General features: G+C 41.3%; 3 protein-coding genes across 4 annotated transcripts; 1 reads left to right on the top strand and 2 right to left on the bottom strand.

The window, feature by feature from the left end:
• Positions 1–894: 894 nt before the first annotated feature.
• Positions 895–5,922, top strand: LOC145902244 (uncharacterized). Of its 2 annotated transcripts, XM_082990134.1 has the most exons (12): positions 895–1,336; positions 1,587–1,725; positions 2,204–2,391; positions 2,784–2,857; positions 3,093–3,189; positions 3,273–3,444; positions 3,537–3,651; positions 3,918–4,020; positions 4,141–4,349; positions 4,515–4,811; positions 4,869–5,483; positions 5,792–5,922. In XM_082990134.1, the coding sequence occupies exons 1-12, from the start codon at positions 1,114–1,116 to the stop codon at positions 5,876–5,878; spliced, it is 2,319 nt and encodes a 772-aa protein (XP_082846260.1). In that variant the 5' UTR covers positions 895–1,113; the 3' UTR covers positions 5,879–5,922. The 2 variants fall into 2 exon arrangements, with proteins under 2 accessions (XP_082846260.1, XP_082846259.1); XM_082990133.1 differs by having other exon boundaries at positions 4,515–5,483.
• LOC145902245 (neo-calmodulin-like) lies at positions 5,754–6,876 on the bottom strand. Its single transcript, XM_082990135.1, has 3 exons — positions 6,604–6,876; positions 6,264–6,376; positions 5,754–6,019 (listed from the first exon to the last, which is right to left on the bottom strand). Exons 1-3 carry the CDS (start codon positions 6,763–6,765, stop codon positions 5,833–5,835), a joined length of 462 nt encoding a protein of 153 aa, XP_082846261.1. The 5' UTR covers positions 6,766–6,876; the 3' UTR covers positions 5,754–5,832.
• A 282-nt stretch (positions 6,877–7,158) lies between these two features.
• On the bottom strand, positions 7,159–11,529 carry LOC145903371 (calpain clp-1-like). The gene is made up of 11 exons (XM_082991449.1): positions 11,375–11,529; positions 11,121–11,267; positions 10,672–10,803; positions 10,409–10,611; positions 10,205–10,336; positions 9,902–10,022; positions 9,747–9,838; positions 9,501–9,674; positions 9,127–9,242; positions 8,527–8,669; positions 7,159–8,307 (listed from the first exon to the last, which is right to left on the bottom strand). Exons 1-11 carry the CDS (start codon positions 11,480–11,482, stop codon positions 8,083–8,085), a joined length of 1,593 nt encoding a protein of 530 aa, XP_082847575.1. The 5' UTR covers positions 11,483–11,529; the 3' UTR covers positions 7,159–8,082.
• Positions 11,530–12,454: the final 925 nt, after the last annotated feature.

Raw genomic sequence — 12,454 nt, 5'->3', positions numbered from 1 at the left:
GTCATTTGTCACCGACACTTTTTCTGTTTGGGCCATTTGACGCGCGACCAATACGTTTATAAATGTCACGGGCTGGCGGAGTTGAACGTTTATCCAGAGGCGTGTGGCCTGGCAGGAATATGGCGTTCTTCCTTGTAAAATGTGAATTTGTGTTGTCGGGTGCAGTTTAAAGGACACACAGACAAAACGATTTACTGAACCACGATTGGTTGAGATGAAGGCAAAAAAGCGTTCAATGTGACCATACAGCAGCATAAAGCAGCTATAGCATCGCTGGGTGATTTAAAACTGAGTTTGTAATGGGTCTTTATATAACGCGTGAATCACCAGGTGGTCATCGAACATAATCTAAAGTCCACAAATCATTGTAATGTGATAATATATATATTTTCAGATACGCAGTGCCAAAATTTTAACCACCGAAGCGCTGTACCAGTGTATTAAAATTGCAGTAGTCGGAGGCCGCTTTGTAGCTCGCTGAAGATAATTGTTCAAAATTCAATTAAAGGTTGCAAGCTTCCGTAGTACAACCTTTTTCTGTGGCTAATGTTAGAAAAGCAGCATAAAAAACGCGGTGGGGATTGTGTGTGTATAGCGGGAAGAGCAACCACACCTCCAAATCAAACTTAGGAAGGCAAGTCGGTCTCACGGTTTATTTGCACGCGCGTCCGCAGATATTCCAGCCGATGTGCTTGGGCAACTGTATAAAAACGGGATACGCTGTTTTGGGGAATCAGTGTTGCCAAACGTTTTTCTGCGAGTTGAGGCAAGACATTCAAGCAGGTGCGCACAAACGACAAGTATAATAGAACTGCGTACAACGCGACCGAACTAAAATATGTCATTAACGCTAAACTGTTTGCGTAGTTGAAATTCGACGCTTTGTGATTAACGACTGGTGACTCGAAGGTCCGCTGCCAGTGAAAGGCCAGGCGACCGCAGTTGAAAGGCAAGGCGACCGCACTGACGACAGGTAGCCTAGCTAACCGCACACATACAATACAGCGACAGCCAAATCTCGTAAACCACAATTGTCTGAATCGCTGCAACATCCTTTTCCGCTTATGGCAGGACTTCTCATCGGGATGCATGCAGTGCAGCGCTAACTAGAACATGGGAAATACTGTAAGCGCAGAACAGCGCGATATTGAATTGAGTGATGCAGCGGCCGAGGGCAAAGCAGATAGGGTCAGAGTCTTACTGAAAGACGGAGCAAATCCCAATCGGAAAATAACCGATGGAAAAAGAAAATCACGGAATTCGTTGCACCAAGCGGCCAAGACCAAGAACAATGTGGACGTTCTCACAAAACTGCTCCATTACATAAAAGACGTTGGTAAGTACACCCTGTAAAACGTGTTGTGTGCACAGTTATGTAATGATACGATATTTTCTAAATAAATTTTCTATTGCTTGTTCTATTCCCTGTTGTTGGGTAGGAGGAGCCAGGAACAATTTAAATTTATTTTATTTGGGTAAAAGTGCCACAATAGGCTACTATACACGACCTTACGAGTTTACATTAAAATGTATATTCAATATGATTTTCAATACTATAGTGCTTTCAAACGCTTGACTTGTCACAGATGCCACTGACGAGGATGGCAACACTGCACTTCATTTGGCGGCTGGATATTACAATAATGCTGCTGTGGTGCAAACACTGTTGCATGCCGGGCCCAACTGCAATATACAGAATAGTCAAGGTCAAACGCCCTTACACAGGTGTGATGTGTTTTAAACTTCCAAATACGCATATGGAACAACAGAAAACTATATTCATGGCGTTTTCTATATCACCAAATTAAGCCACAATCACTTCCACACGAAGTAAAATTTACACAGGTCATACTTAGCGTATAGCGGACAACAAAAGATTGACAAACTTCCCAACTGAGCAGTTAACTATTATACGCCCAATGCCGGAATGTTTGTCATCGCTCCTACTTTGTCCGTATTCTTTCTCTTTGTGACGTTTGTGACGTTTGTGACGAAGACAACAGTGGCGATAATTCGGCACCATAGAGCGAAAATCGTTATCTACTTGGTTTGTTGAAGAATTAATACATCAGCGTGCGTAAAGTTTTATTGATTTGTATAAAAATATGAACCGGGAAGTTATACGAGTGCCGAAACAAACTGAGAGGCTCAAAACGAAAGTGGTGTGAACAGTTTGTTTAAATGTCTCCTGTCACTTTTACAGCGCTGTGAAGGGAGGAAGCGACGCGAAGGTGATCGAGTTACTCCTTAGCGCCGGTTCTGATCCCAACATTAACGACTTCGATGGAAACACGGTTCTTCATCTATGTGCTGCCATGCGGGGAGTCGAGCCCATGATTCCTGGAATGTTGCTGCGATTTGGCGCTAATCCGAACCTGAAAAATGAAGAGGGTTAGTTGGGTCCTGCGCGATGCGTTCTTGGACATAATTACCTTTATTGTTTATCAGGGGGAAAACGAGATTCTTAAGCTTACATTTTTGCATGATTGTCGTTTTAGGGAAGGAAACATAACATCATGAATTTGCGACGGTTTTTTGATGGTTCTGCAAAAATCATTGGCATATAGTAATTTTTCAAAATATCGTCATTCATATCTCGGAAGTCTGTATCATTGAACTTACTCATTCGTTGTCCACACATGAGTGTAAATTCCTGGCACACTCATTGGTTTCACGATGTAAATTGATAGTCTGCTCCGTATTTACTCTGCGGCCCTCTGTGTGTAGAGTTAACATATTTGTCTTTTCGAGAAAGTCACCTTGTCACGTTTAAACGAATGTAGGAGAAACAACTTTACACGTGGCGGCGAAGAACGGAAATAAAGCGGTTTTACTTCTTCTGAAATTCCACGCAAAGGTAAAATGTATTTCTTGTCCCTTATTTGCGTTATACCATGTAGGAGTCCTGTTTTGTACCCATTACTACGCTAATTACACACGTATTAAACATAATCTAAAGCTGAATGTAATTTTGTGTCGAAAATTGTTACAGATATCACATACGAATTATGCCAAGTTGCGCGAATACATGTGCTATAGGTTTTTGATAAAAACCAAACGCTAATACCTCACATTACAATCACCACTTGCAGGTTCGTCTCAGAGACAAGCAGGGCAGGAAGCCATGCGAGGTTGCAGCCACAGATGACATAAGAAGGATTCTCGAATGGGAAGAACAGGAATTAGAAGGTAAAGCGCTGTCATCTCGACTTACCCTGTCGTTTCGCATATTTCAATTTTAATATCAATCAATGGAACACCATTTTACACAGAGCGAACAGTGAGGGTCGAAGCGAGCAGACCGGTTATGACGTCACGCGCCTCGTCCCGAAATTCCTATTATTCTGATGGAGGAATAAACGGATATCATAGAGACCAACACTACACGAACCACAATCAGTTTTACACCAGCTACAATAGCTTTTCCTCGACGCAACTTGACGGGTAAAAATGTCCGCTTTCCACAGTTTGTGCAGTTTTCACTGATAAGGATTTTTTTCTATCCCTGCTTAATGTGTGTCATTAAACTTTAATAGACCTGATTACAATCGACATTGGAAGGTTTCAGGAGGTGACGGTGTCATTCACTTGCCGGATAAATCGGATATCGTCGTACCACCACAAGCAGTCCCTTACGGAACAAAATTTGAGGTAGGCAAAGACGTTACATTAGTAATAGTTGATTATCGTGCAATATATCAATAAGTTTGTGTATATGTCTTGAGTTAAGGTGTTCGTGCACAAAACAAGGTAAAATAAACAATAAAATAGTCTTAAGTGTGATTTACTAATTTAAACTATAAAGTTTCATCCAGTACTGATTATCATTGTTACAATTGTTTTTTTATCATCTAACAACAAATGCCATGGAACTTTACCCATGCAGTTGCGTAACCAAACGTTGCCTATGTGTTTAGGTTAAGATTACTCCCCCCAATAAAGGAGAAGAGAACGAGGAACAGCACGATTTCGATTTCGAAATGTTCAACTTCGATTTTGATGTCACCGTGCAGCTTCCTGGCAAGTCTTGCAGGAACTAAGGCCAAACAAATTTTTGTTCCAAACTTTGCAATTTTTGTATAATCCTCTAAAGCAGAAGTTAACACTTTCGTTTTTTTAACAAAAAATTTTACATGACAGGCGTTCTGTTCGCTGCCCCTTGGATGTTGGACTCTCCCGTAACCACCAGTTACTCCGTCAACACGTCGTCGTCACCAGCTTTCAGCGGGATGTGCATGGAAGGGTCAAACAAATGGAAGTCATTGAGGGAACTTGCTTCTCAGCCGGACGGAATTCTTGCGTTGCGTTTCAAACTTTCCAAAGAAAAGGGCGCCCCTCTCACTTACAGGGTAAGTTGCATATGACATTGTGGCGGTTTGAGTTAAAATGTTTTGAAGCAAAACATTACAAGTTTGGACATATTTTGCCAATCGACTAGCACTCTCATCTTGACAACATTTCTTTACAAAATTTCCCCTGTGTTACATACTCATTTACTGACTGTTGCCTCGTAGGCTCCAACGCCATCGCGTCGATCCACAGCCGAAATAGAACTACAAAAAGTCCCACGTAATCCTGAGTTGAGCAACGGATTCTCGAGGAATGACAGCGTTTTCTCGGATTCTACGGACACGTTTCAGCAACTAGAGGCAATAATAACTAAAGATGACGTCAAAGTCGGCCACGATGAAGATTCATTTGAAAGGCAAAGCGTAAGCTCCAGAAGTCGGGCTTCTTCCACCCTTTCAGAATCAGCATCGAGTGTGGTGGGCAAAGATCCTCTTTACGATGATGATGGTCACCAACAGGAGGTGAGTGGCCACAGTGATGACCATAAGGAAATTAACCAGCACGGTGGCGATACCCAGATAGACGGCCAAAGACAGGAATACCAAGCAAAGGAGGACGAAGAGAATGCTGTCGATCGTGATGTTGGGTCAGATGACGTAGCAAGCAGTAGTGACCATGATACGGTCACGGAAGATGAAGAAACAGTCAAGCAGGACGACATATACTTGAAACTCGACCAGCTGCCTATTAAGAGCGACGACGAACCTCTACAAAATATGGAACAGGAAGATATCGATGCACAGGAGCGGTATGACCATCATCCAATCGACCCGGCTCTTGCTACCATTCACGAGGAGACGCAGTCCAACGCCAGTGGGGACCGGGTCCAGATTGTCGAATTTTATGACAACCACCAGGATGAGGAGTTGCAACTCAACGTCCCGACCATGCGCAGCGAGCCAGGTCATTATATGGCACCGATCGAGTCAGAGAACCCGAAATCGCCGCACTACCCTAACGAGTACGACGCTGACGTGTACCTGAACGCGGCAGACAAGAACAAAATGACGTATGAGAAAGGTTTCGACATCACCGATGACGACATTGAGAGCTTTGCCCTGGCTTCAGCTAATTCCAAAGAACCAAGGGAGAGAAAGGAGTCCACCGGGGTTTCCCACAAATCGTCGAACGACGTTAGTGGCAGTTTGTTTTTTTGAAAATTTTTGACGTGGGGCAGCTTCGTAGTTTGTAACATGTTGCACATCTCATGTGTGTTCTATTTGTCGCTTATTGTGCAATGACGCTCCATTCGACCTGCACACACACATACCTTTTCGCGCCGTTGCGCCCATTTGCACATATACCGCCGCTGTACATAATAATGAAAAATATCCGCCTTGCAATTACCGAAGTGTACTAAAGTAAGCAATAAATCACCACGCCTGACAATGTAGACACCGAGCTATAATGAAACGGGGAATATATCTATGTATATTTGCAGAAGGAGAAAGAAAAAGAAAAGACGTCAGATATAAACAGCTTTCAGGACGTATTGTCGTGGATGATTGAGAAGCTGAATTCGGTGTAGTTGATTTTACCATCGCCGCTCACATCGGCGTCTTTGATCATTTCATCAACCTCTTCTTGCGTTAACTTCTCGCCTAGTGTTGTCATCCAGTTGCGCAAATCTGCCGCCATTATGTAGCCGTCCAGGTTCTTGTCGAATACTCTGTTAAGTAGTAGTTTAGGTGTAGAGAAGTAGCTTTGTTATGTTTAAGTCAGTGGTTCTCTTTTGACTTTGGCTCAACGTTTGTTTTTGAAAATGTCTTTATAGGTCCCACCAACGTCACATACTTACTGCTTTTATTTAGATCCTAGCTACTTTGAAACGAAATACTATGATACAATGAGCAGACCATGAAGCTGGTCTAAATCTCCCACTATGAGAACCACTGGTTTAGTAGAAACATTACTTGAAGGCATCGGTTAGTTCGTCGTCCATATCGAGTTGACTTTTCATCACTCTGGCGTAAAGATCTAACAAGTCTTTGTACTCTACTTCACCGCTGTCTTTTGGATCAAGTTCCTGTTATATAGATGTTAGTATGAGTGCATGGTACGATGCGGTCAATGTGACGTGTTAGTTGGTAAAAGGTGTTTCGTGCTTAGTTGTTATAGTAGACAGTTGCTGTATGTAAAATTTGAAACTTTGATTTTATTGTATGACAAGTCATTTTTGAAAAAACCGCATGTCTCTACCATTTTATGCAATTGGTTTTTGCAGGTTGTTATATTTCCAATTGCATAAATCACCTTTTTGTAATCTTCACATTCTGTCTCGGTAGGAGCTTGTCCAGCAGCTCTGAGGACGCTCCCAATGTCATCAGTGCTTACAGTGTTGCTGTCATCTTTGTCAAACTTCTTAAAGCTCTCTCGAAACAAAACCTGCTCTTCTTCTGACAGTTTGTCCGTCATTATCCCTAAGCTCACTATGGGAAATATGGCCTCGAAAATGTATAAATGTTATAACTGTTGTTCTTTCAAAAAAACGAGTTGTGCTTCTTTGTCATGACTAAAGTTCGGAATTAGATTAAGTAAAAGTATCGTGAGCAAGAGAAACGCGCACAATGATTGCAGAAAAGTACAGAAACCTTATCAACACCCGCAAAACACCAGTGAATAACCTCAGCAGCACTTGTGGCGTCTCACGACCCATCGACGGTTGTTGGAACTCACTTGTAGTAATTTGAGACAAAATGAAAGGGGACACATCGCATCCCACACATTGTTTCGTCGCTCGAGTTTCAACCGAACTTCGAAGCAAACAACTTTTACCACCAAACGAACGGAGTAACACGTGATGTAATATATTTGAACATGCATATGATGTAAGAGCAACGGTTAAATCATATTAGGTTTACGATGGTCAAGAAAACTTAATACACACATTGCAAAATGAGTACGTAAAGGGTGACCAACTGGGGCTATAATGGAATGTTATATATATATATATTAAAGTGCATTACTCACATACCTAAACATTACATTGTGCTATACACAGAAAACGACTGCGTAAAATACAAGGTACACCACCAATGTTTTTAAGAAATTTCAAATGAAATAATAGATCTCTATGTTGCCACAAATGTTGTCATGTGTAATTTCAATGCACATTTTTCTCGCTAATCATGTCCTCAACATCCAATAAAATATGTCGTTATTAACATATTATGGGTTATACAGTCAGATTAATGTTTTCCAATAAGATACTGTTAGTATGCTTATATCACGTCTCTCCTGCGCAACTGCCGACGAACTTTACAAGTTTGTTTTTTCCGGTAGTGGGGGTTAAAGAAGTACATTTGTTTTGGTAAATGGAACTCGAGTCGTATGGGGCAGATGGTAAAGCGCCCGACCGATATACCATGAAGAAAATCTGATCGGGATTCGTGGCCAGGATATCCTGGTTTCAAATCCCGGGGGTTCAAAAAAAATCTAGTCTTGTGAAATGCAGGTCAGGTTACAAGAGCGATACAGATAATGCAACATTAAGATTTGATGCGTGAACTATACGATTACACAACCGGCTTTGAAAACAAATACGTTTGAACAATACACATGTGTTTTTTTTGGACTGGAAGTCCATCATTATCATACAATTCTAGGACTTTACCTCAGCATTGAGGACTATATAATTCCTTCAACGCCTTAAAACCATATATAAACCCTTGGCCGTCTAACGGATGACGAATTGAGGTTGAGATAGATACCATATTGTGTCAGTCGGTTAGCTCATGCAAGTTCAGATAGTTCAATCGACCTTTCGGTGAAGATCCGGATGTAGTAAGTGCTCGCACATTCGGGAGAAAAGGTGGCCGGGATGAGGACGTAGTACCCGGGTTGAAGTCGAGCAGAGAGAGTTACTTCGCGGGTCTGAACGAACGATCTGTTCTCCACCGTCACAGGAAGAAATGCTAATTCCTGTCCGCTCATCTTCGACGAACGTTTGTCGGGAATCTATAAAGCGCAACAGATTCAAACGATAAATTGCTAATTTGTGTTAAAATGCTATTGGAAAAAGAACAAAAATGTGTATATATTCGAAGGCATTTGATTCAGAATAGTTTGCGTAAATTTGGTTAACCGTAGTTTTCGGCTACGACACAAGCAAAATGTTCTATGCTATGATGAAACGGTCAATATTTACTAATCAAATGATATAGCTGTTTGGCTTACCTTGTATATTCCTACTCCAATGGGATAAAGTGGGACCGTCGTGCCTTTGTTAACTCGTCTGTGTTCTTGCATCAACCCAAGCTGAATAAAACAACCGGGGTTTTCTTCTTCTCCCTCATTCTCCTCTTCTGCTTCCACTGGATCTAAAAAGGTTGCTTCGTTGTCAAAAATGGGAATATAATTAAAAAATACCAAAAATAATAAAATATGGTCCTCAAATATGGCGTTTGGATTTCGATATGCAAAGCATGCAAATCATGAAGTAAAATTTACCGTTGTTGAATATGATATATAAAATATTTTGAATAAAAAAGCCAAAGCTAAGATGCTGTTAATCATTTTAAATAAACGTTTCGAACCTATACTTCGTTGGTAGTAGTACTGATGATGAACCAAGTATAGGTTCGAAACATTTACTTAAAATGATTAACAGCATCTTAGCTTTGGCTTTTTTATTCAAAGTTATTAACTCCACTTATTTTGCACCAAAATATATAAAATAATTTCACAGACATTGTATAAAAATGCAGTAAATTGTTATATGAACCCAATGACCAAACAGAAACACAAAGTGGATTTTTTCAACTAATTGTCAATTACCCGGTTCTATAATACGTAGCAGATACTGAGGGTTGGTATGGAAAGTTGAGTTGTTCCTCGATCCTCCAGATGTTGATCCAGGAATCCAACTTCCTCGTGCCGAAGACATCAACCAACTGTAACCCAAAACACTACCATTAAGCACTTAAACAGTATTTCAAATTATATATTAAGTAATTTGCAAAAACCCAATTAGTTTAAGGATGCTTACAATGGAGAGAAAGGACAAGCATAAATGGTTGGCTGTTCCATACCTTATGCATAGAATTAACAGAAATAGATATAGTCGGACCAAGTACAATATGTAGGTTATGGCTGTCAGCAGCGACGGCAAATAAATTTATACAGTGCAAGAAAAATTTTAAGCCATTTACGGCAAATGATAGGGATCTCCGTCTCCGTCGAAATCTGGACCAAGCGTGCAAATTGTTAACGAAGAGAAATCGTTCCAGAAATCATCGAGAGTCATCCACCACTCGGCGTCGGCTCTCACCCCGTAATCCAAGGCCTTTTTCGTCACATCGTCCACTTTTGCCCAAACCTCCGACCTGGCAAAAAAATATGGATTTTCACCGATTTCATCAACATTAAAGTTGAAACCTGTTGCATGAAATACGTACTTATCGCTAAAAAGTCCAGTCCATTCTCTGTTTGTCCCCCACGGATTTCGAATCCGCAATATCTTTACCGATTCTCCAGTGGACAGTTTAACCTAAACACATAATATACATAACTGTGCACATTTGGTGTCCGACAATCTCGTATAACCGCTTACCGTAGCTGCTCCAGTTATTGTGTAAGCATGGTTTGCGACCAGACCCTTGCCTTCCACTTGCTTTGCAGCGTCGCCAGATGCGTAAAGACTCGCGCACACAAAGCTCATGTGTCTGCGGGCTCTGAAAAGGCGACGCTTATTTTCAATTTTTGAGCAACAGTTAGGACATATGGGATTGTGATAAAAAAGGATGTAGTAAATAACATGTTGCATGTATCGAGAAACAAAATGTTGTTTATCAGGACCTACCTTATTTTGAACGTATTTTGTATTTAGCCAAACCCTTTCATACGAATTACATACCGTGAGACTTGGCGGAACACGCTCGTCTTGTCGGATTTGGCCATAATGTGATGTATTGCTAAACCCCCGGTCATATCCTCAAGTGTTTCAGTGTTTTGTCCGCCGTTGAGTGCCTCGTAGGATCCGTTTAACCTATAACAGGGATGTTATAATTATGTGGTTCATGCCCCTATACAAAGGATATAAATACAAGGTCAGAAATACTTTGCGTATGCCTTCTCGGCCATTGAAACCCAGAATTCTTCTGGGTCGGTGCTTCGCCCGTAGAGAACCATGAAACCTTGAAGGGTCGGAATGTTGTCGTCTATCACGACTTCGACCCACTTGCCATAGCGCCAAAAACGCATCCTTACGACACCGGTGTAATTAGGATCATCCTTGGCGAGTCTCTGTCCCTTCGGCACGATCTTAAGACAAAAACACGCGTTTGCCTTATCCGTGTTATGTATCGAAATGTACGCACGCACCCTTCTTAAAAGCTTAGGCGTAGTCGCCAAAGAAGCCGCCGCGGCAAGAAAATAACAATCTCCTAGATTTCCTTGCGCGATGTCGTTTTTGGAGAGTCCGTCTTTGACCATCCTTGCTGAGCGATTGAGTTGCTATAACAACAAACAAATGCTTTATAATCACACCCAGAGGTGGTATAACTTCTGCTGCACAAGCATCCTGTAGGAATTTTTGAAAACGATGTTGATGCATGATAAAAGGGTATATTTGGCGAAGTTCTGTTTGTGTATTTTTAGGTTTTTCTGATTTAGGAATTTGAGCGAAATGGTTTTACACAATCTACCAATGTTGTTTTGCGCAACAATCGAATACTACAGAATAAAGTGTTTACGTATAAACATGATCGTGTACGACTTCACATCGCGGTTCGTGCCTTCATACAAGCCACTTGTTGAACCTATCAACATACGTGTGGTCGTCTCCATACTGTGCCGGGCAAGGGTTGACCTCGGAAAACAAGTGAGTCGTTGTTGGGAGGAAATTCTTCGTCAACGAACAAATAGTTGGGGTCTGAGTTACGCCGTTCGCTCACCATAGCCAAGGTATCCTTGTAGGTCTGAAGGTAAACAGTTAAACAGTTGGTCACATCTGAATTGCGTACTGAAGTCAAAACCATGTTTTGGAGCTTGCATGGATTTATTCGTGAAACATATTTTGACTTACTGATTGTAGACCCATAAGAAAATTGTTCTCTTCGTGAATCATGTTGGACGATAAGTTGCATTCAACTTTCGGCTCCAAGGTCTCTGGCACTTCGGTAACTATATCCATGATTGGAAAAGCTCAATTTGTCGACTATGTACGTAGTTTCGCTAAAACTAACACCTCTAGGCAAATCCACTCATGCAAATAAGATTACAGAAATTAACTCCAACGGCAGATAGGCTAACCTAATACTTTCCTGCTACTGCAAAACTGGCTTGAACCTGTTTAAAGTGCTAACATTCATATGTTAGAAAATTTTCCTTTTATATTCGCTGTATCTTTGACCGGTAGGCTAAAGAATTAGCCGAAGGTCATGTCTCGTTTACACAAAACGTCATGCTGATGGTAAACGCTACCACGGTGTGTTAAGGCGATATGGTGCCTGACTCTGTTTCATCAACAAAAGATCGTTTTGTGGTAAGCAAAGACGTATTATCTGGCGCAATAACAGTTGTTTTCATTCCCTCATACAGCAAGGCAAGTAAAATTAGACCAGTTTTTACACTAAGGTAATTATTATGGTCAACGCAACCTTGCAACACTACTTCTTATGTACAATTACCTTGATGCGTCCAATGCTGCCTTAAATAAATTCACACCCACAACACTACTGGTGCCGGTTTTGCCACGGGGGAGCTTTTAGTCGTTTTCTGGCTCGTCAAACGTCAACCGCGTTCATCTCTTCTCCAAAAATATCATCATTAATTACTCTTCGGTGCGTGTATGTAAATGTCCCCAATTAATAAAATGAAAACAACTGCTTTCAGTTGGAAGCTGGGGCGTTACACATGTCCTGTCTAGACAAACGTGTTGGACAGTGTTTTGGTGGTTAGGTTCATCAGGTCAAGCGTAGTCGGACAAGAATACCCCTATATAGGTCAGTATTGAGGGGAATACCCCCAAAACGTCTTTTAAATCCGAATACACTGTTCATTTTATGCCTGTAGCCGCTACGTTCAACAAGAAAAAAGGCATGAAAGCTGGTTTTCAAAAGGCGATGCAACAAAGTAATGAAGGTTAGCACCTGGAGATCGTTTC

Source organism: Ascidia mentula, chromosome 5 (assembly GCF_947561715.1).
Source record: "Ascidia mentula chromosome 5, kaAscMent1.1, whole genome shotgun sequence".
Classification (NCBI taxonomy): Eukaryota; Metazoa; Chordata; class Ascidiacea; order Phlebobranchia; family Ascidiidae; genus Ascidia; species Ascidia mentula.
Note: the sequence above shows the minus strand (reverse complement) of the source record. Positions and strands in the feature narration are given on the sequence as shown.

Excerpts from the sequence above, each read along its gene's own strand:
- LOC145902244 (XM_082990133.1), top strand. The coding sequence starts at position 1,114 with ATGGGAAATACTGTAAGCGCAGAACAGCGCGATATTGAATTGAGTGAT. Across the intron at positions 2,392-2,783 it reads GAACCTGAAAAATGAAGAGG|GAGAAACAACTTTACACGTG; the intron begins GTTAGTTGGGTC and ends AAACGAATGTAG. Across the intron at positions 3,190-3,272 it reads GGAAGAACAGGAATTAGAAG|AGCGAACAGTGAGGGTCGAA; the intron begins GTAAAGCGCTGT and ends CATTTTACACAG.
- LOC145902245 (XM_082990135.1), bottom strand. The coding sequence starts at position 6,765 with ATGACGGACAAACTGTCAGAAGAAGAGCAGGTTTTGTTTCGAGAGAGC. Across the intron at positions 6,377-6,603 it reads AATGTGAAGATTACAAAAAG|GAACTTGATCCAAAAGACAG; the intron begins GTGATTTATGCA and ends TCTATATAACAG. Across the intron at positions 6,020-6,263 it reads GAACTAACCGATGCCTTCAA|AGTATTCGACAAGAACCTGG; the intron begins GTAATGTTTCTA and ends ACTACTTAACAG.
- LOC145903371 (XM_082991449.1), bottom strand. The coding sequence starts at position 11,482 with ATGGATATAGTTACCGAAGTGCCAGAGACCTTGGAGCCGAAAGTTGAA. Across the intron at positions 10,337-10,408 it reads GCCGAGAAGGCATACGCAAA|GTTAAACGGATCCTACGAGG; the intron begins GTATTTCTGACC and ends TCCCTGTTATAG. Across the intron at positions 9,839-9,901 it reads CAATAACTGGAGCAGCTACG|GTTAAACTGTCCACTGGAGA; the intron begins GTAAGCGGTTAT and ends TTATGTGTTTAG.